At 37.6% G+C, this 20,710-nt stretch overlaps 1 protein-coding gene across 2 annotated transcripts in view; it reads right to left on the bottom strand.

Annotated features, from left to right (window-relative positions):
• Window positions 1-865: 865 nt before the first annotated feature.
• Window positions 866-20,710, bottom strand: part of MAPK6 (mitogen-activated protein kinase 6) — a 39,221-nt gene continuing 19,376 nt past the window's right edge. For both annotated transcript variants that reach the window (XM_027571036.1, XM_027571037.2), the window contains exons 2-6: window positions 17,669-18,858; window positions 15,832-15,976; window positions 9,403-9,567; window positions 5,038-5,239; window positions 866-3,116 (exon numbers count right to left, since the gene is read on the bottom strand). In XM_027571036.1, coding sequence (XP_027426837.1) covers window positions 2,015-3,116; window positions 5,038-5,239; window positions 9,403-9,567; window positions 15,832-15,976; window positions 17,669-18,223 — 2,169 coding nt within the window. In that variant the 5' untranslated portion in view covers window positions 18,224-18,858 and the 3' untranslated portion in view covers window positions 866-2,014. The remainder of the gene's footprint in view (window positions 3,117-5,037; window positions 5,240-9,402; window positions 9,568-15,831; window positions 15,977-17,668; window positions 18,859-20,710) is intronic.

The raw sequence follows: 20,710 nt of genomic DNA, 5'->3' as shown, positions 1-20,710 counted from the left end.
TACAGCCACAATTTAGGGGCTCCTGGGTGGCTTAGTCAGTTAAGCATCTGACTCTTGATTTCGACTCAGGTCATGATCCTGGGGTTGTGAGATCGAGCCCCGCATTGAGCTCCGCACTCAGCACGGAGTCTGCTTGAGATTCTCTCTCCACCTCCCTTGGCACCTCCCTCTGTGCTTGCACACTCTGTCAAATAAATAAATAAAATCTTTATTTGACAGCAAGAGCAGGAACACAAGCAGGGGGAGTGGGAGAGAGAGAAGCAGGCTTCCCGCGGAGCAGGGAGCCCGATGTGGGGCTCGATCGCAGGACCCTGGGATCATGACCTGAGCCAAAGGCAGACGCTTAACAACTGAGCCACCCAGGCACCCCTAAATAAAAATCTCTAAAAAGTAAAGTACGGGGCGCCTGGGTGACTCAGTTTGGTTAAGCGACTGCCTTCAGCTCAGGTCATGATCCTGGAGTCCAAGGATCGAGTCCCACATCGGGCTCCCTGCTCAGCAGGGAGTCTGCTTCTCCCTCTGACCCTCTTCCCTCTCGTGCTATCTCTCATTCTCTCTCTCAAATAAATAAAATCTTAAAAAAAAAAAGAGTTAACATTTAAAAATAAATAAATAAATTAATTAATTAAAAAGTATGGCCACAATTTAAAGGTGCCAAAGAGAGTAGAACTAGATAAAGGTTTTGCTTGTGATTTTTATTCTTTCTAGCAGGTAATCTGCATTACCTAAAGAGTTCAACGGGAGCCATATTCGTTGGCCATGTTTTATTTGTCCTTTTCTTTGAACAGGATAACCAAAGATACAGACAGTATTCAATAAAATAAAATAGATGAAACAAATTCTAAGAGACTGCAATGCCACATGCTACATTTAACCTAATTTTATTCATGCTTGCCTTGGGATGGGGAACAGATCATTCAGTAAAAACATACAGTAAAAACAAAATGTCTTATCGTGTACAACTTTTAAACTACAATAATGATGTACCTTAATTACTTCCATGCACACAAGTCTAACATTACAGGTTTTTTTTTTTTTTAAAAATAAACACAGTTAAGACTTCTAGGAGCATTTTATAATAAAGTAATTCCTAATGTTTCTTTGTAGATAGATCAAGCACCTCCAAAATACAAATTCCTATACACAGTGAGCGCTTTACTTAAAATGAATACTTAAGTAAATTAAGTACGTGGACAGCCTTAGGATGAGCTGACATTATATATTCAGCTAAGTAGGCAACAAACCATAGTGCCAAATGGAAAAAGTGTATTTGCAAATAAATTTCAAAAACTAAGTTAACTTTTTATAATTAAATACAGAAAATATACTGATTTGCTAAAATAAATAAGATGTGATGTAGTAACACTTCACTATAAAGAATGCATACCAGAACACTTATAAACGGTGCATGAATCTTATTAAGAATAGTTTACTACAATAAACGCTGGCTAAATAGAAGTGCGTATGTGAAGCACTATGGGTGGTCTATGTTTTGCCACATACTTTTGTTACCTTGAGGTAGATAACACATGTGTACCAAAATCGGCATTCATTTTCAGTTGCTGCTGGTATCATGTGTTTTAAGAAATGTGTACAGTATGAAAAACTTGAAAATACTCATGAATGAAAAATGTTTTGGGAAAAAAATAGATATTCTCATGCAATTATGTACAGTCTCACTGTGTAAATTTCAAGGCAAGATTTTTGTTTCCTGTAAAACAGATCATTGTTCTATGAGAGAATGTTTTTTACTTGTCTTAGTGCATTTCTTTTGTCGCCTCCTGCATTGCATTATTTTGCTCTATTCTTTATTTTTGTGTGCAAACGACATGCCAGTTAAAATGAAAACCATCTCACATGTAGAAAAAAAGTCTGGATTTTAAAAACCAAGAACTAATAAAATCCTTTCTAAATGACACCATATGATTCAAGTAAAAAAATGACTGAAACACTATAATAAAAAAGACAAAACACATTTCATGAAGAATACAAAGAGAAATGTCTGCTGAGTGTTTTAGTTCAGATGTTTCAGAATGCTGCTGTATGTCTTATGAGGAATCTGAGGGGAAGATTTCATAGCAGAAGGTGTTAAGGTGGCCTGTATTGACTTAAGTGGGGACCCCACTGGGCTGTGAAACTGCGGGATGCCTATGGCTTCAAGCTGCTTGTTAAAGAGGAACTCCCCACTGTTGTTGAGAAATCCTTCCTCATTTCCTCTCTCCCCAAGCTTCCCATCCTCTACTGGCTCAGTTTCTAGCATTTCAGTATCTTCTTTCCTGCTAAAGAACTTGTCCAAGTAACTGGTGTAAGTGTTTTCCTTCTCAATTTGTTCATCCTTCCTTACCTCACAACAGAACTGATTTATGAGAAAACAGTCCTCCCCACTACCCATAAACTGGCTATCCCAAGAAGATTGGTACAAAGCTTCTAATTGAGCCAAATTTGCCATTCCTTTCTCCTGTTTTTCTCGGCTTACTGACTTAGATATCAAACTTTTCAATTCTAGTTGGGACACTGAGCTATTCAAGTCATTTAATTTATCAACAACATCAGTAGGCTCATGTTGTGAACTAAGCTGAATAGTTCCTGCGATAAAGGAATCAAAGTCAAATCCCTGATTCTTTTCCCTTTCTTTTTCCGCCAGTTGCTGTGATGCTTCCTCTAGGGCTATCTGGGCTTTAACCAATCCATTTCTTTCACATTTTGACTTGCCTTTCTTATCAGACTTTTCTTTGCTTTGTTCTTTCCAATTGGAAAGATCTATAATAAGCTTGGGTTCATAATAATGGTTAACTTCACTCTCTCTCCAAACTAAGTTATCTAAATATGATGATGACCTTGTTTTGTAGTTACAAGTATGGCTACACTCCAGATCACAGTATTTGTTTTCATGATGATCTGGGTACTGCCAACAAGGATCAGTAGAGTAATTGGTATCGAAAGCAGGATCCTCCAAGTACTTTTCACGATCTCCATCCAAATATTTTCGAGGATCAACTTGTACTTCTTCTTCATCAGTGACATCGGACAGAGCTCTTGGGTCAAGCTGAACTTCATCAATATCAAAGTTGTTATGTATAGGCCAATCATGCTCTGAAAATTGACAATCGTGGTACCTGAAAAAATTAATGCATTAATGTGAGTCCAGGTATAGAATTTCATTTTCAAATTCACTGAGTGCCTTTTAGGTGAAAGCACTCTGCTAGGTCTATGCGGGGACAATAGGAATATAACTCATAATTTTAATGGATAGGTAAGATCTGTTACTACATAATGTAATATGAGGCATTTTAGTAATTACCAATGAAACTATAATTACAGTAAAAATCCGAGTCCTCCATTCTTAAATTTAAGACCAAATACCATTTCACACTTATTCTGTCTTTTCTCTGTTCTATTTTTCATTCACCTTCAAAGGCAACTGCAGATAAACATCAAAGTGGCTGGCATGTCTACAGTTCAATTCCAACAGTTTCATACAGAGAAAAAATACTTTGTGGCCATAAAATAGCTATCTCTAATCTCAATCAGGTCTCTTACAGATTTTCACTCTCTTGGTAACAAGTCAGACTAGAACAGAGGAAGGCTTGCTGGAATTCATCATGAATATTAAAAAAACCTCTCCATGTACATGCACTACTGAATGTGGCATCCTCTTATCAACACATCACAGCAAGGTGGCTGTTCCATGCCCAAGTAGAGGCAGACTCTCTCTCTCTCTCTCTCTCTCTCTCTCTCTCTCTCTCTCTCTCACACACACACACACACACACACACACACACACACACACACACACACGGTTGGGGGATGGGGAGGAGGGACTAGAAAAGAGACTGGAAGACATTTGAGTATGTATGAAAGAACTATACGTAGACAGTAGAAATGTTCATGTGGACCAAAAGGTCATTGCCAGATGTGTAAACATACAAAGACCTACCTCAACATTGTAGGAGGGAAAAAATGCAATGACTAAACAAACAAATTTTAATATTAACTACTTCTTTAATTATTAAATATTGTTCTTTTAAACATAGAAATATATGAAACTCTAAAGTTTTAAGATTGCCATTAGTGACTCTGACACCTGCCTAAATATCAAAATCACCCAAAGATTTTAAATAATACTGATTCATGGGGTGCCTGGCTGGCACAGTGGGTTGACCTTCAGACTTTTTGTTTCAGCTCAGGTCATGATCTCAGGGTTTTGAGATCAAGCCCCCCTTGGGGCTGTGCACTCAGCACAGAGTCTGCTTGAAAGATTCTTTCTCCCTCTCCCTCCCTCTATGCAGCTCCCCCGCTCATGCTCACTCTCTCTAAAATAAATAAAATCTTTAAAAATAATGTTGATTCATTATTATATGCTATGATCCTACTCTGAAGCAAAATTATATCTAAATTTCCCCTGGAATTTAGAAATCCTAAAAGAAAGCTGAGGAAAAAAAATCTTTAACTAAAATGTATAATGTTATTCATTTTGACATTTTATACTATTCAAAATAGAAGAGTCTCTTGTACTGAACCTATGTTCAAGCAGCCCAAGATTAATTTTGTGTCATTAGGAAAACAGATTTGAATAGCATATACCATGAATCAAAATAATTTCTATCCTAAGATACAAGAGATTTTATGTAAAAATTTGAGACATTATGGAGATACCTATTTGGATAAGGTTCAGTCTTGTCATCCAACATCTTAAAAAAAATTTGTGACATTTTTAAAAGCAATAGTTTAAAATAGTTCAGATTTCCAACCTTCAACCCTCATGTTTAAAGGACCTTATAATTGTTAACAACTAAACACGCCTTAATGGCTTTGAAAATGTTTCAGAGTAGAATTCTCATTTTCCAATTATGTATATCCTAACTAGTAACTTAAATATTTAAATTATATAAAGTCTCTTCAAAGATATAAGTTTAGCAGAAACCCAAAGAGACCATTACTAAATTTTTAAGACACCTACACTGTCTTATCCTACACTGCATTATGGTTTATTAAAAATACAATAAATGGTATTTTTCTAACTTAGAATCAATTTACCTTTCCCAGTTATAAATATGACTATGAGTTTCATCCATAAGCAAAATATCATCAACTTCATCTTCAATATGAAAAGGATGACTTGAAATCGGCTCATCCATTGGAAAAGAATATATGCTCATGTAAGGATGGGAAAGCGCTTCTTCTGCTGTCAACCGATCCATTGGGCTAAATGTCAAAATTTGTTCCAGGAAATCCAGTGCTACAAAAGAAAGGGATAAAAAACCTTAACTGTACTGGAGGTCTAACAACCAATTAAGAGAAAAAAGAGGTTATATAATTAAAAGGTAAATTAATTTATCAAATAAAACTAATTTACCTGATTTACAGATTAAAATGAAAAGACACTCACTCAATAAACACAGTAAATATTTGAAATGTACCCCAATCTCATACTATGGTCAGTTACAAAGAAAAAGAATATATTAAGTTGAATCATATGAAACTTCTATTTTTGTCAGTAAAAAATGGTCAAATAACAGCAATTTCATATGGTTCAACATAATACTATATAGGTCATAATCTCAGCTCTGCAACTCACTAGCTTAAATGAATTACTAGCAGTAAAGGGCCAGACAGGTTACTTAAACTTGCTGAACTTCAGTTCTTCATGTATAAAATGGAAATAAAGATATATTATACAGTATAAAAATTAAATGTAAAGCATAGTGTCTAGTGCTTAATAAAAAATCCTTTCCCCTTTCCTTCCCTTATCTCACCAGCTAGCTGTTGTACTGATTTGTTGATCTGTTTCACATCAATCACACTCCAACATAACATACAAATGCACTTGATCACTTTAGGGAAGACCCAAGTCTTCCCACTAACTTAGCTCATAAGCTCCTAACCCATCCTGAACCACACCTGTCACCAGCCTGAAGGTTGCCCTTATACAACCACATGCTTGTATACCCACCCTCAGCTGTGAATCATTTCCCCCATCTACTTTCCCTGTTCCTAGTCATACAGTACTGATGATAGCTCAATGCAAAAACCACACACACACACACACACACACACACACACACACACAGAGCTCACTACAAATTCATATTGTAGAACTGCAATTTGGCCTTTGCTGTTGCTCAGCAATGTTCCACACCATCTCTTTATGCTCTAATCTCTATCATATCTAAACCCACTTCACATTTATCTTCATCCTTACTTCTTCACTATGGCCTGTCATACATCCTCTTATCCCTACCTCTGTCTCCAAGGAAAAGACAGTCATCCTCTCCAAAACGAAGCTGGTACTCTAGAAAGGACGCTATTCTCAATTCCCAATTTCTCATTAATGTAAACAACAGCTGAGTTTTTTTATAGCCTTTTATATTTCACAAAGTGCTTTCATATACATTATCTTATTCAATCCTCAAGTCGTTCCAATAACGACTAAAGAAACCTAAGACTCATTGCTACCCACGCCCTTCGGTGGCCCTGGGCTGGGGCCTCTTCCTCTCCTCTCCTTACCCCCTTCCACTATATGACCCTCATCTAGGAAGTCCTTTCACAATACAGCAAGCTCTTCTTGGTTCTCTTGCAAAAGAGTCCATCTTAATTTTAATTAGCCCAGAGCCCTTGTGTCTCAAGGCAAGAGAGACTCTAAGGCACAGAGTTATAAAGGGCGGATCCAGTACAATCACCATTGTCAGAGGGAAGGGAGATATATACCCAACTACACAAGAGGAATGTACTCTAAAATCCCTACCATTTGGGAACTGTAGGCAGCAGGAAGAGGAAAGAAAGAAACTAGCCCCAAGCTGAGCTCCCAAGTGCAGCACCATATGCATATGTAGACTATTTCCATAATTGCAGAAAGTTCTATCGGACAGCACTGCTCTAAAGGAAACCTATTTGCTATGGTGGTGTTGAAGTATGCTAAGATACAGAAGTACATGGTAAACTACAGCAAAAGGGAGGATGAGAGGTAAGTATGGAGGAAAATGAAAAAGGCTATTTCATCCAAAGGCGAAAGACCACTAGGGTTCCTAACCATCTTAATGTGTTAATTCATATATACTTAATCTTGTTTGGTTTTTTTCCCTCTGAAGATCATGAACATGTGAGAAAAGAACATGTATTATTCTTACTAAGCCCCACTGCCTCAGAATATGTTCTGCCCAAAAGTAAAACTCCAGTATTAATCAACAAGAAACTGGTGTGGAACATATCTACATAGTAAATCTTTAGTCTCGGGAACTTTAAAAACTCTGCATTGCACTTGTATGTGAGCATAGCTCTGCCACTTACTAATACCAAGGATCTTTTGCCTGATGGTTAATTAACCCATTATTAAAAATATACGTTCAATCCATTATGAATAATTCCAGCCATCAGCCAAATATTCAAGTTGGTTCACAGCTAAGACATGATCCCAACCCTAAAGTTAGGGTAGGGAAAAGAAGATTCAAATTTGGCTAGACTGCAAATGCTTCAACAGCAATGTCGTACATTGCTAGTTAACCTCTTTTGATAAAACATAGCAACAGTGACAATGACTCCAAAGGCAATCAAGGTTATTCCTCTCCCTGAACCTGGCTGAGCAGGGCCACACCTGTAGAGGGTTTTAAAAATACACAGGTGGGGTGCCTGGGTGGCTTAGTCGGTTTGAGCATATGACTCTTGATTTTGGCTCAGGTCATGATCTTGGGGTCATGGGATCAAGCCCCATGTGTCAGGCTCCATGCTCAGCAAGGAGGAGTCTGCTTCTCCCTTTCCCTCTGCCCCTCCCCCCTGCTCACGTGTGCACACGCTCGCACTCTCCCTCTCTCTCAAATAAATAAATCTAAAAAAATAAGACACATGCTCTGCTCCCCACGCCACTTCTGAATTCTGACCTAATAGCCTGCATTTTTAAAGAGCTCCCAAAGAGGATTCTGAGGCAGAGTCAAATGCTATGTGACTACTGTTCAGTTATGAACAAGGATGTCATGACAGTGGCTCTAAGGTCAGGAGAAAGATAACCAGCACTGGAATCTGATTGTGAAGACAGACTTGAAGGCCAGTTAGGAATGTAGAGCTACTGAAAAGGAAGCCTGCAAAACCTGCTGAAATTAAATACAGCTGTTTCTTTTTTACTCAGGCATTTACTATAGGAGTTTCAAACACATTTGAGGAAAACAAAAAATGTCATTATGATTTTGCCATCCAGTGCCTATTTCTCAGAACACTCACTACTTTATTTAGTTTTTTTTTTTTAAGTAGGCTCCATACCCATGGAGCCTAACGTGGGGGCTTGACCAACCTGAGATCAAGACCTGAAGTGAGATCAAGAGTCAGACACTTAACCGACTAAGCCACCCAGTCACCCACAAACACTTGCAATTTTAAGACACTTTGATACACAATAACCTGAACCACAGATGATCAGAGTGGGTGTTATGAATAATGGATATATAATTCAGACAAACCTTAAGATGCTTAGAAAACTATATATATCCCTAACATGTTGATTCATAAAGAACTATACAATCCTGACATTGGTGCATCTTAATATAATTCCTAAAGGTGTAACACACAATCAACTTTTAAGAAAGATGTTTCTCATCTCTAACTCTCTTCCTTAAAAAAATGTTATCCTGGGGTGCCTGGCTGGATCAGTTGGTAGAGCATGCAACTCCTGATCTCAGGGTTTCACATACGTTCAAGTCCCATACTGGGTACAGAGATTACTTAAAAATAAAATCTTAAAAAAAAAAATTATCTTATTACAGGTAACTACTACAAGAGTTAAAGACTTTTGTATATTATTCATAGCAACAAATCCTAATGACATAACACTCTGAGACATGAAATTATTTGTTTTAGTGATCAAAAGTTTTGAGTCTAAGTTTCTATTCCTTTCAAGCTTGCACAAACTCTCACATTTAGCACCTAATATTCCTAACACGAATCTGCAAACTCTTATGTGCTTGCTCAGAGTTTTGCTCTTTCTTCCATCTCTTCCTTGCCCTGAAGTCTTTGCTTTCCCCAACTCAATTTACTCTTTCATATCTCAATCACATTCACATTCATATCCAGACTTACTTATCATATAACCCTCACAAAACTCCATTTTAGCTTAGTGAGGGACAGTTACTCTAGATGCTCGCCTATGGTAGATAATATCAGTGGTGTAAGCTGAAAAAGTAGATGGAGTTAGAACCAGGAGAGTTTATGGAACTTTATGGAACCTGAAAAATCATTCAGAGTAACAAAGATACAGATCCCAGCCTAAGAGCCAGACCAAAAAAGGGAGAGAGTTGAAGTTTTAGATAACGTATAGTGTCTAAAGACTATTTGGGATACACAGATCCTGCCTGTGTGCGTGCACACACACACACCCACCCACCCCATTACATGATGGTTACTCTTGAGTAACAATACCTTCTCGACTAATTCCTGGAAGCAGCTGAGTTAAAGGTTTGTGTGGCTCAGTCATGTCATTTCTAATGTAAACTGGAATTACGCTGAGAAGCTCCTGACGATCTTCCTCATGTACAACAGGAATAGATTCTAAAATCAGCTGCATCTGTTCAAGTTCATGTGCACCTGAGATTAAATAAACATCAAATACAATATAAATAAACACATTCCTCAACATTTACTTATTTGGCAACAGACATTCTAAAGCTACAGGAACTTAACTTAAATACTGTAATGATCACTGGGAGGAAAATGATTAACTGAATTCTTAACCAGCAGGTTTCTTTGCTTTGAATATCATCAATCTACGGGAAAAGTGTATCTGTGTCTGCTCATGGACATATTTACTTTGGCTGCTTTGTTTCCATAAGAAACTGACCCTTTCATCAAGAACTAATGATGTAATGTATGGTGATTAACATAACAATAAAAACAAAAAAAATAAACGAAAGAGACAATGTCAAAAAAAAAACTGACCCTTTAAGTTTAGCCTTATATTAAGGTATCACAAAGTAGTGAAAAAAACAATGAACTGGGATTCAAGGGACATGGATTCTAGCCTTGGCTATACTACTGATTAACTGGCTACACCTTTGGGAATACTTAGCATGGTAATGATTTCATTTCATCATCAGTAAAATGGAGGGTTGGACTAGATTCACACTACAAAAAGTTTTATAGTTACGGGTGAGGCTCAGGTAGCATTTCAGGACAACTATTAAAGAAATAATAGGGGGAACTTTAAGCTAAACGCTGACTAAAAATTCAGTTTGCTTTTCTACGGATTTCTAGAATTCATTCAACCTCTACATTTTTCTTGAGTACCTACTACAAGCAAGGCACTTTAAAATACAACTGTGAAGCAAAAGAGAGCAAGTCCCTGCCTTCATGGAGCTTACAATCTAGTGGAAGAAGACAGACAATAATTCTGTCAACATTTATGCCAAATGGTGATAAATGCTATGAAGAAAAATAGAGTAAGCAGGGAGAATAAAGAGCACTTTATGGGTAGGATTGCTAATCAATACTGGATGACCAAGGAAGGCTTCAGTGAGAAGCTGAAAACTGAGGAAGTTGGAGAACACATCATGCATTCATATGGAGGAAGGGAGTTCCAGGAAGATGGGAAAAGGCGCAAAGGCTCAGAGAAGAGTGGGCTTGGTGTGTCTAAGAAACAGCAATTAGGTTAAGTGTAGCTGAAATAGAGTGGCTGGGTGGGTGGTGGGGGGGGGGGAGCGAGTATTAGATGATGAAATGGTACCAGAACACAAAGGGTTTACTTTAACCTGAATTTGATAGGGAGACATTACAGAGTTTCAAGCAGAAAAATGGCATGTTCTGATTTATGTTTTCAGAGAACTCCTATAGCTGCTATGTGGTAACTAGGCTACAGACAGCAAATATTAAAGCAGAAAAGGCAGTTAAATCCTGCATTAGACCAGGAAAAACATAATGGTTGACTGAACTGTGGGGAGGCGGGTAGTGACAGAGATAATAACAAGCAGTTAGATTCTGAATATATTTCAAAGGAAGAGCCCATAGAATCTGTACCGACAGAAGTGTAGGATGAAGCCAAGATTTTAGCCTCAGCAACTAAAAAGTGGATCTGGTTTACCAAGATGAGGAAGACAGCAGAAAAAGAAAATATGAGGGAGAAATATCATTCAGTTTTGGACAGGTTAAATTTGAGATGCTGTTAGACATCTTAGTCCGTACCTTTTATTGCTCTGTTCTTTTGGAACCTCTACCTAATACAGAGGCTCTTCCTCATGCTGTTTTGTTTTTTTTCCCAAAGATTTTATTTATTTATTTATCTGACAGAGAGAGACACAGCAAGAGAGGGAACACAAGCAGAGGGAGTGGGAGAGGGAGAAGCAGGCTTCCCGCGGAGCAGGGAGCCTGATGCGGGGCTCGATCCCAGGACCCTGGGATCATGACCTGAGCCGAAGGCAGACGCTTAACGACTGAGCCACCCAGGCACCCCCCTCATGCTGCTTTTGGTTCACAAATCTACCAGTAAAGCAGAAGGGAACTAAAACTGGATCTTTCAAATCATTTCACAAACAATTCCCATTAACTGTTTAAAGTTTACATGGGTCTAAGATCAAAATCATGTTATTTAAATGTGTTTCTCAATCCAATTATTTTTATTGCTGTACTTGAACAATTCTGAATATGCTGAATGAACATTTAAAAATACACTAAGTACCTTTGTATAATTAATACAGCAGTCAAGTTTTGACCCCATTTCAAATGACCCCATAATAAATGACCCCATGATCTAACAATTTTAAACAATTTAGTTTTCCTGATAAAATATTCATTATGGTGGTAGTGTTAAAATATGTCCACAGGGATGCCTGGGTGGTTCAGCTGGTTAAGTGTCTGCCTTTGGCTCAGATCATGATCCCACGGTCCTGGGACTGAGTCCCACTTCGGGCTCCTTGCTCTGCGGGGAGCCTGCTTCTCCCTCTGCCTCTGCCTCTCCCCTCTGCTTGTGTTCTCTCTTTCAAATAAATAAATAAGATCTTAAAAAAAAAATGTCCACAAATTTGGGTGCCTGGCTGGCTCAGCCAGTTGAGTGTGTGAATCTTGATCTTGGGATCATGAGTGCGAGCCCCATGTCAGGCGCTGGGCATGGAACCTCCTTAAATAAATAAAAATAAAATAAATGTGGGGTGCCCGGCTGGCTCAGTTGGTACAGCATGTGACTCCTGATCTCAGGGTCATGAGTTCCAGTCCCAAGTTGGGTGTGGACCCTACTTAAAAAAAAAAAAAAAAGTCCACAAATTCTCTGGCCCTCTTCCCTTCAAAAGTGGAATCCAATTCCCCTCCCCTTGAATGTGAGGTGTATTTAGATGACTCACTTCTAATGTATAAAAACTGAAATGACTGTGTCACTTTTGAGTCTAGGTCACAAAAAGGTACCTTTGCATTTGCAAAGTTGAAAACAATCCAATGGATAAAGAATAATCTTCTCAACAAATGGTGCTGGGATAACTGGATATCCACATGCAGAAGAATAAAGTTGGAGCCCTACCTCACACACAAAAATAGCTCAAAATGGATCACAGACCTAATTTAAAAGCTAAAACTATAAAGTTCTTAGGGGTCAGACAATAATTTTATAGGTATGACATCAAAAGCATAAGTGACAAAAAAACAGATAAATTGGACTTCATCAGAATTAAAACCTTCTGTGATTCAAAAGACACCAACAAGAAAGTGAAAAGCTAACCCACTGAATGGAAGAAAATACATTCAAATCATGTATCTGATAAGTGATTTGTATCCCTATGTAAAGAACTCCTATTACCTCAATTATAAAATACAAACAACCCAATATTAAAAGAGGCAATGGAAAAAAAATAAAAATAAAAATAGGCAATGGATCTGGATAAATATTTCTCCAAAAAAGATAGACAAATTGCCAGTGCTCTACATTATTAGTCATTAGGGAAATGCAAATCAAAACCACAATGAGATACTACTTCATATTTAAAAAGACAACTATAAGACAGACTACACTTTAAATAATTGTTGGTGAGAATGTAGAGAAATTGGAACCCTCATACAGTGCTGGTGGGAATGTAAAGTGTTACAACTACTTTGGAAAATGGTCTGGCATTTCTTCAAAAAGTTAAACAGTTCTATGACACAGTAATTCCACTCTTAAGTGTATATACACCCAACAAAATGGAAAATACACATCCACGCAAAAACTATACACAAATGTAGATAGTAGCATCATTAATAACCAAAAAGAACAAAAAACCCAAATTTCCATAAACTGATGAATGGATAAACAAAGTATAACATAGGCACAGAGTGGAATTATTTGGCCATAAAAAGATGACGAGTTGACACATGTTATAACATGGATAAATCTCCAAAATATGCTAAGTGAAAGATGCCAGTCATAAGGCTACAAGTTATACGATTTATTTATATGAAATGTCCAGAACAGGCAAATCTATAGAGACACAAAGGAGATTAGTGGTTGCCAGCAGCTAGAAGGGAGAAATGGGAAGTGACTGCTAATGGTTACAGGGCATCTTCTCGGCGGCGGGGGGGGACACAAAAATGTTCTAAAATTAGATGGTTATATAATCCTGTGAATATACGAAAAAATACTCAACTGTACACTTTAAATGGGTGAATTGTCTGGCATGTGAATTATATATTGATAGGACTTTTTTTTTAAAAGATACAAAAGCTTTCTCCTTGCTCTCTTTTGGAGAGCATTATGGGGGAAGCCAGCTACAATATCGTGAAGACACTCATGCAATCCTATAGAGAAGCCTGCATGGTGATAAACTGAGGCCTCCTGCTAAGAGTCATGTGAGTTAAGCTACCTAGAAATGAAAAAAAGGGGGGTGAGGGGAAGGTGCCTGGGTGGCTCAGTCAGTTAAGCATCTGCTTTTGGCTCAGGTCATGACCTCAAGAGTTCTGGGATTGAGCCCTGCATCAGGCCCCCTGCTCGAAGGGGAGCCTACTTCTCCCTCTGCCCCTGCTTGTGCTTGCTCGCTCCCTCTGTCAAATAAATAAAATCTTAAAAAAAAAAAATCTATCTAGAAGTGGGTCTTCCTGCCCCAGTAAAGCCTTCAGATGAGTGTACGCCCAATCAACATCTTGACTAAGCAAATCTGAGCTAGAACCACTTAGCTAAGTCACCTCCCAATTCCTGACCCATACAAACTTCAAGATAATAAATTGTTTAAGCCATGGTGTTTTGATGTAGTTGGTCATGAAGCAACAAGTAATACAATAATTATTTTACATATGTTGGAAGGTACCTGAATATCAGGAATATAACCTCCAATTATAGTACTGTTCCTAGGAAAGATATTCAATCCACTTAACTAGTTTCCAGGAATCACTGGTATTTTCTCAGAGTCTGCTAAATTGAAATTCAATCACTAATCACACATCACAGAAGAAATTTCAGATAAATTTAAGGGGAAAATTACAAAAGATTGGTTAATGTTATGTAAGCTGAGTGGTGTAAGAAGTATCAGCAAAGGGCAGGACGCCTGGGTGGCTCAGTCGTTAGGCATTAGGCATCTGCCTTCGACTCAGGTCATGATCCCAGGGTCCTGGGATCGAGCCCCTGCGTCAGGCTCCCTGCTTCTCCCTCTCCCACTCCCCCTGCTTATGTTCCCTCTCTCGCTGTCAAATAAATAAAATCTTAAAAAAAAAAAAATTTAAGGGCATTTATGCATACCATCCTTTCTTTCTTCAATAATGCTCTCCTATGCACCCCTATCTTTCTTTTTTTAATCCTTCTTTTGTAAGCAGACCCTGCTCTATTCCCTTTCTTTTGCTTTTAGCACAATCTGGAAGTGGTGGAAGGGCCACTCTAAGATTGGTTAGAGAGAAAAACAGTAATGTCAAAATAGAGAAAAAGACCTAAATTACCATCATGTCACTTCTCTAACTAAAAAATTCTCAGTACCCTACTATTTCCTACTTTTCCAAATGGAAATTCCTCTGCCTACCTTCTAAGTATTCTGGCCCTATTTTAACTAGTCATAAATGTGTTCATTATCTGACACCTTGCTTTCATCCAAATTCTCTCACTAATTTATGCACATACATGATTTCTTTCATCCAACTTTTCTCACTGATTCAGGCTCATACCCTCATTTATATAATACCATTTTTTTCTCTCTCTTCCTCCCACCAAAATTCTTCACTATTCCTATGTAGTGAAAAATCTTTTGACTTCTTTATGCCTTTTGTTCCAGACATCACTGATGAAGACTCTAAGTTTGTAGCACTTATAATCTGTACTAAATAATTTTATACAAACTCATACTTTGCTTTACAACACCTGATGTTTTTCATGGGTTATTCATCCTTTCCCATCTTGATTAAATTCTCTCTCTCACACTTCCGTGGACTCCCTCATAGCACCAAACTCAGCAAAAAAAATTACTTGTTTGGTTGTTTCTGAAAGATCACAGCAGTCAAGCAACAGAATACAGCAGTTCAGGCAACATGAATGATAGGGGACAAAGAATTACTGCATTTTCAATGACAGCTAAAAATTTTCACTAGGAGTGACAAACACTGACCGCATTATGCAACTCAGGTATCATTTAACACAGATTACCAACAAGCAGTGTGAATCTACAAAATACAAAATTATATTTAAGAAATAAGATAAATACAAAAGAACACTAGAATTCTGACTAAATTTGTTGAGTGAACAATTCAGTGAATATATTAATACGTTTTGAAAAATTTTTAAATATTAAGAACACTTTATCTTTCATTTTAATATCGCAGACAACATTGTGTTAAATCTTATATACATCTTGCTTCACAGATACATGCAAAATTATTTCTTTGAAGTAATTTTTTTCCATATATTTTAAAATTTCTAACCTGCAAAGAGGGTTTTACCAGTCAGCATTTCAGCAAAGATGCAGCCTGCAGCCCACATATCAATGGCTTTAGTATAATTATTTGGAGAAAGTAAAAGACGTGGAGACCTGTACCATTTAGTAACCAATCCTTCAGAAAGATGACCCTGAAAAAGAAAGAAAAACATACTTTTAATTTTTTACTGTAGCTGAAGAACAGTACGTAAAACTTGATTCATTAAAGAATCGCTGATCTTTAAAAAAGAAAAAAAAAGTAACGTGAAATCCTAAAACAATACTGTTGATTTCCGTATCTATATTCAAGGCTCTTATACTTTTCAGGCTTAATGGAGGTTAAACTCCCCCAGGATATATCATCTATAAGATGATGTTCACATGAAGTCTGCTGACCAAAATATACCATAAGAATTTAGTGTTGATTCTATGTCACACATTCAAACCATGTTTCAGAAAAGGAGCTATTTTTCACTTCAAGTCTTACTTAAGGAGCAGGGATGCTTTAAATCAATGAGGGACAGGTAAAGAAGAGCACCTGGGGTGCTACTTATAAACCAATGCCAACCTCCTGACAAACCCAGGGGACCTGGCTCTACTATGTATTCCATTCCTAATCAATTTTACTACTTTACATTTATAAAGCATTTAACAAAAACATATACCTATATGACCTTACTTCATCCTTAAAACAACCCTGAAAAATTATGAAAGTAGATATTAACTCCATTTTAGAGGGGCAGTAACACTCACAGATTAAGGAATCTGCTTAAGGTCATATAGCTTAAGTGGATGTAGAAATGGAACTCAATTTTAGATAGTTTAACTCGTAGTTCAGTGTTCTATCCACAATACTTCACTGTTACCCATAAAAAAGATGTGGTTGTCATCCATTTCAATACTAAATTTCTACATTCAAGTTTTTAAAAAATTAAGTCATACTTAATGTGAGATGATATATGTGAATGAAAAGATTTGCTTGTTTGTTTAGACATGTGCTATGGGAAGCCAAGCAAGCAGGGAGTTCCTAGAGGTTCTTTATAACAAAAGGAGCTCCACTTTAATATTCAAACATCAGGGTCCCACAGTTTCATTTGAAAACTAAAAGACCAAAGTTCAGCTAAGAAAATATTAACTTCTTCTATGAAGGCAAATTATTACCTAAGCTACAGTTACTATGAATCCTTTTAGCTATTTTTACTGCCATTTTATCTTTAGGCAAATTTAGATACTGAACAAAATTAAATTTGCCTAAACAAGGCCTAACAGAGTAACAGAGACTCAAAAGGGACAAAGGACCTAAAAGTTGAAATAGAAGCCCCTCTTACCTTCATAGGACCACAATTCTGCCCTAAACACATAAGACTATACCCCACTTTTAAATCAGGGAGAGTTTTAGTTATAATAAATAACCATACACTTTTAGGAATTTGTATGTAATTAGGATCGCAATCCAACTTCCTTTAATAAACATATGGAGATTCTAGGGGCACCTGGGTGGCTCAGTCGTTAAGTGTCTGCCTTCCGCTCAGGTCACGATCCCAGGGTACTGGGATCAAGCCCCGCATTGGGCTCCCTGCTCAGCGGGGAGTCTTCTTCTCTCTCTCTCCCACTCCCCCTGCTTGTGTTCCCTCTCTCACTGTGTCTCTGTCAAATAAATACATAAAATCTTAAAAAAAAAATGGAGATTCTGAATGAAAGTAGATCTGTATCAGAAAAAAATATACTATGCAAAGTTTACCACAATGGAAAAAATCTGTCACAATATACTAAGAAGATACAAGTACCTATTCCTGATCATGTCCATGAGTTTAAAGATCTGTCTCAGCTAGCTTTCCACATACCTTATGGGAATAATGGGGATCCATGATCCGTGCAAGACCAAAGTCACCTATCTTCAGCACCAAGTCTTCAGTATTAATGAAAAGATTAGCTGGTTTGAGATCTCTGTGCAGTACGTTTGCAGAGTGAATATATTTGAGCCCACGTAGCAGCTGATACATGAAAAGCCTGGCATGCTCTTCCAGTAAAGGGCCCTGCTCCAGCACATTAGCCAAGTCTGTCTCCATGTACTCCTGAACAATGTAGACACTGTTCAGTTCAGTAAGAGAGCCCACATCGTCTGTTAACTGGCTTCCACTAGGACCAAGAATTTCAAACACTTTCACAATGTTATCATGGTCAAGTCTTCTAATAATTTTGATTTCACGTAGAGCATGTTTGACACTCTGGGGATCAGTAAGAACAATTTTCTTGATGGCTACTCTTTTGTCACAGTCATTGTCTACAGCAGAAAAAACCAAGCCATTGCCTCCACAACCCAATGGTTTTAAGTCCATATACCTAGAGCCCAGATCAAAACCATGAATGTTCATGAGACTTTCAAATTTCTCTGCCATTTTGAAACCTTTACTATTGCCTTTTCCTTTCGAATTGTTGAACTTGTGTAAACAAGGAAGAAAACTGACATCAAAAGGAAAGATCTTTCAAAAAAGGAAAAGAAAAATAATTTTGCTTCCACAGCAAGATGATTTCTTGATGTTCATTGCATATGCCAACCAGGCCCGTTGAGTTCCCCCTAGATTTAAAGCTCAAAAAGCTCTACTCATATTAAGAATTAAAAAGATTGCAGTACTCATAGTTCAAGAAAGGGGCAGCAACTCTGCAGACATTTAAAGAAAACACTCAAGAAACTCAAACGGAATGAAATGACATACTATGCACTCAGATTTACTGTGCTAAACGATTTAACATTTAACAAAAATGTGAATAAATATGCACACGACAGGCTTCTATGAACATTCTCCTCACAGTGCAGATACATTCAGTGTTGGACTGGTCCTGAGCAGCATCATTCTAAGGTGCTGGTAAGCACTATTTCCGTTTTGCCTCTTTTCTTCCTTTGTTGCTGTATATTTCAACAGGAAGCCCTGGTGGCTGTTGGTTAACAGAAGATGTCTTTTGTTAGTGATCAGGTGGCTCCAGCTCACCACAATCACAATCAAAGCTACCGTCCATCTTACTCTGATAAAACCTGGAGGATGAAAAAAAAGGAAAAGAGTCACCACCGCAGAAAATACTAAATACTCTTCTTTTCAACTTTGTAAAATGACATGAATTGGGCATTTAGCTATAAACGGCTACTGGTACATTGAACTTATTTATTTACACTATATTACACTATACTAAGTGGAAAGATGACCCTCAATCAAAAGTAGCTATCTATGCTGTAAGCAATTCACATGTACTGAGCTCAGACTCTAGATCCCACCACATTAGATTCTTTATAAGATTTATGGCCATTGGGTTGTATCATTTCTTAAATGCCAATGAGCAAAGGAAGGAAGGTTCACAGTATTTTTACAGAACTCTTTAGAAATTTTTGAGTACGACATTAGTACCATTTCTCTTAAAAAATATATATAAGTCTGCAATGTGTTAGTTCATTAAAGAACATGTTTACTTATTAACTATGCCAATAAACATTCAATGGCCAAAAATCAGTACGAATAAGAAATCTGCAGAGAATGCTCTTCAATTTATAAAAGCGTGAACTCGAACAGTGAATAAACCAATGAAAAGGTATCTAGCTTCACTGATAATCAGAAAAATCAAACTACCTCAAGAAGATAACATTTCAGATTAGAAAAACATTTCTAAGAGTCTGTTACTATCAAGCCTGAGGAGAAATGTGGAAAAAGAAGAGCTTTCATACAATACTGGTGAGTTTAAATTAGTAAAAGAATGTCAAAGAGCAATTTAGAATAAATACATAAATAAGTAGCATACCTATGACTTGGCTATTTTTCTTCAAAAAACACTCCCTAGAGAAATACTTGCAAATGAACATACAAATGCCCACTTTTTGTAATGGCAAAATATTAAAAACAGCCTAAACTTTCAACAATTTGAGAATGAGTTATATTCACATAGTGGACTATTATATAATAGTAAAATAAACAGAGATAGTTCAAATCACCATACACTAAATTTAAAAAGCAAATTGCAGATAGAAATGTACACGCTGAAACCACTCACTTCAGGTTTATAAGCATGTACAATGCTACTTTGAGTGTGTGTGTGTGTGTGTGTGTGTGTGTGTGTGTGTGTGTGGCAAAAGTATTAAAAACATATATGGCTGTTAAGTACCAAATTCATGATAATCATTACTCTGGAATAAGGGAAGTGACTACCATGAGGGTGGGATTACACAGTATGCTCCAACTACATCTTTAATGTGTTATTTCTTTAAAAAAAAAATGTGTGAGGGGCGCCTGGGTGGCTCAGTTGGTTAAGTGACTGCCTTCAGCTCAGGTCATGATCCCAGGGTCCTGGGATCGAGCCCCACGTTGGGCTCCTGGCTCAGCGGGGAGCCTGCTTCTCCCTCTCGCTCTGCCTGCTGCTCTGCCTACTTGTGATCTGTCAAATTAATAAATAAAATCTTTAAAAAAAATTTTTTTTAAATGTGTGGAAGTATGACAAATTATTAGAATCTTATAGAGCTGGGAGAGCCTGGGTGGCTCAGTTGTTAAGCATCTGCCTTCGGCTCAGGTCATGATCCCAGGGTTCTGGGATCGAGCCCCGCATCGGGCTCCCTGCTCCGCAGGAAGCCTGCTTCTCCCTCTCCCACCCATCCCTGCTTGTGTTTCCTCTCTTGTTGTCTCTCTCTCTCTCTGTCAAATAAATAAATAAAATCTTTAAAAAAAAAAAAAGAATCTTATAGAGCTCAGAGGTATGTATATGAAGAGCTCAGATCATAGTGGGGGAAGATAGGCTGACAAATAAGCAAAACACAGTTATCAGATGGCAGTAAGTGATGTAAAAAAATAAGAGAAAGAGGCCAGGGAGAGTGGTTAGGGAATGCCTCTATTAAGGTGGTACTGGGA

This window comes from Zalophus californianus, chromosome 6 (assembly GCF_009762305.2).
Source record: "Zalophus californianus isolate mZalCal1 chromosome 6, mZalCal1.pri.v2, whole genome shotgun sequence".
NCBI classification, from domain to species: domain Eukaryota; kingdom Metazoa; phylum Chordata; class Mammalia; order Carnivora; family Otariidae; genus Zalophus; species Zalophus californianus.
This window is presented reverse-complemented; position numbering and strand designations above follow the sequence as displayed.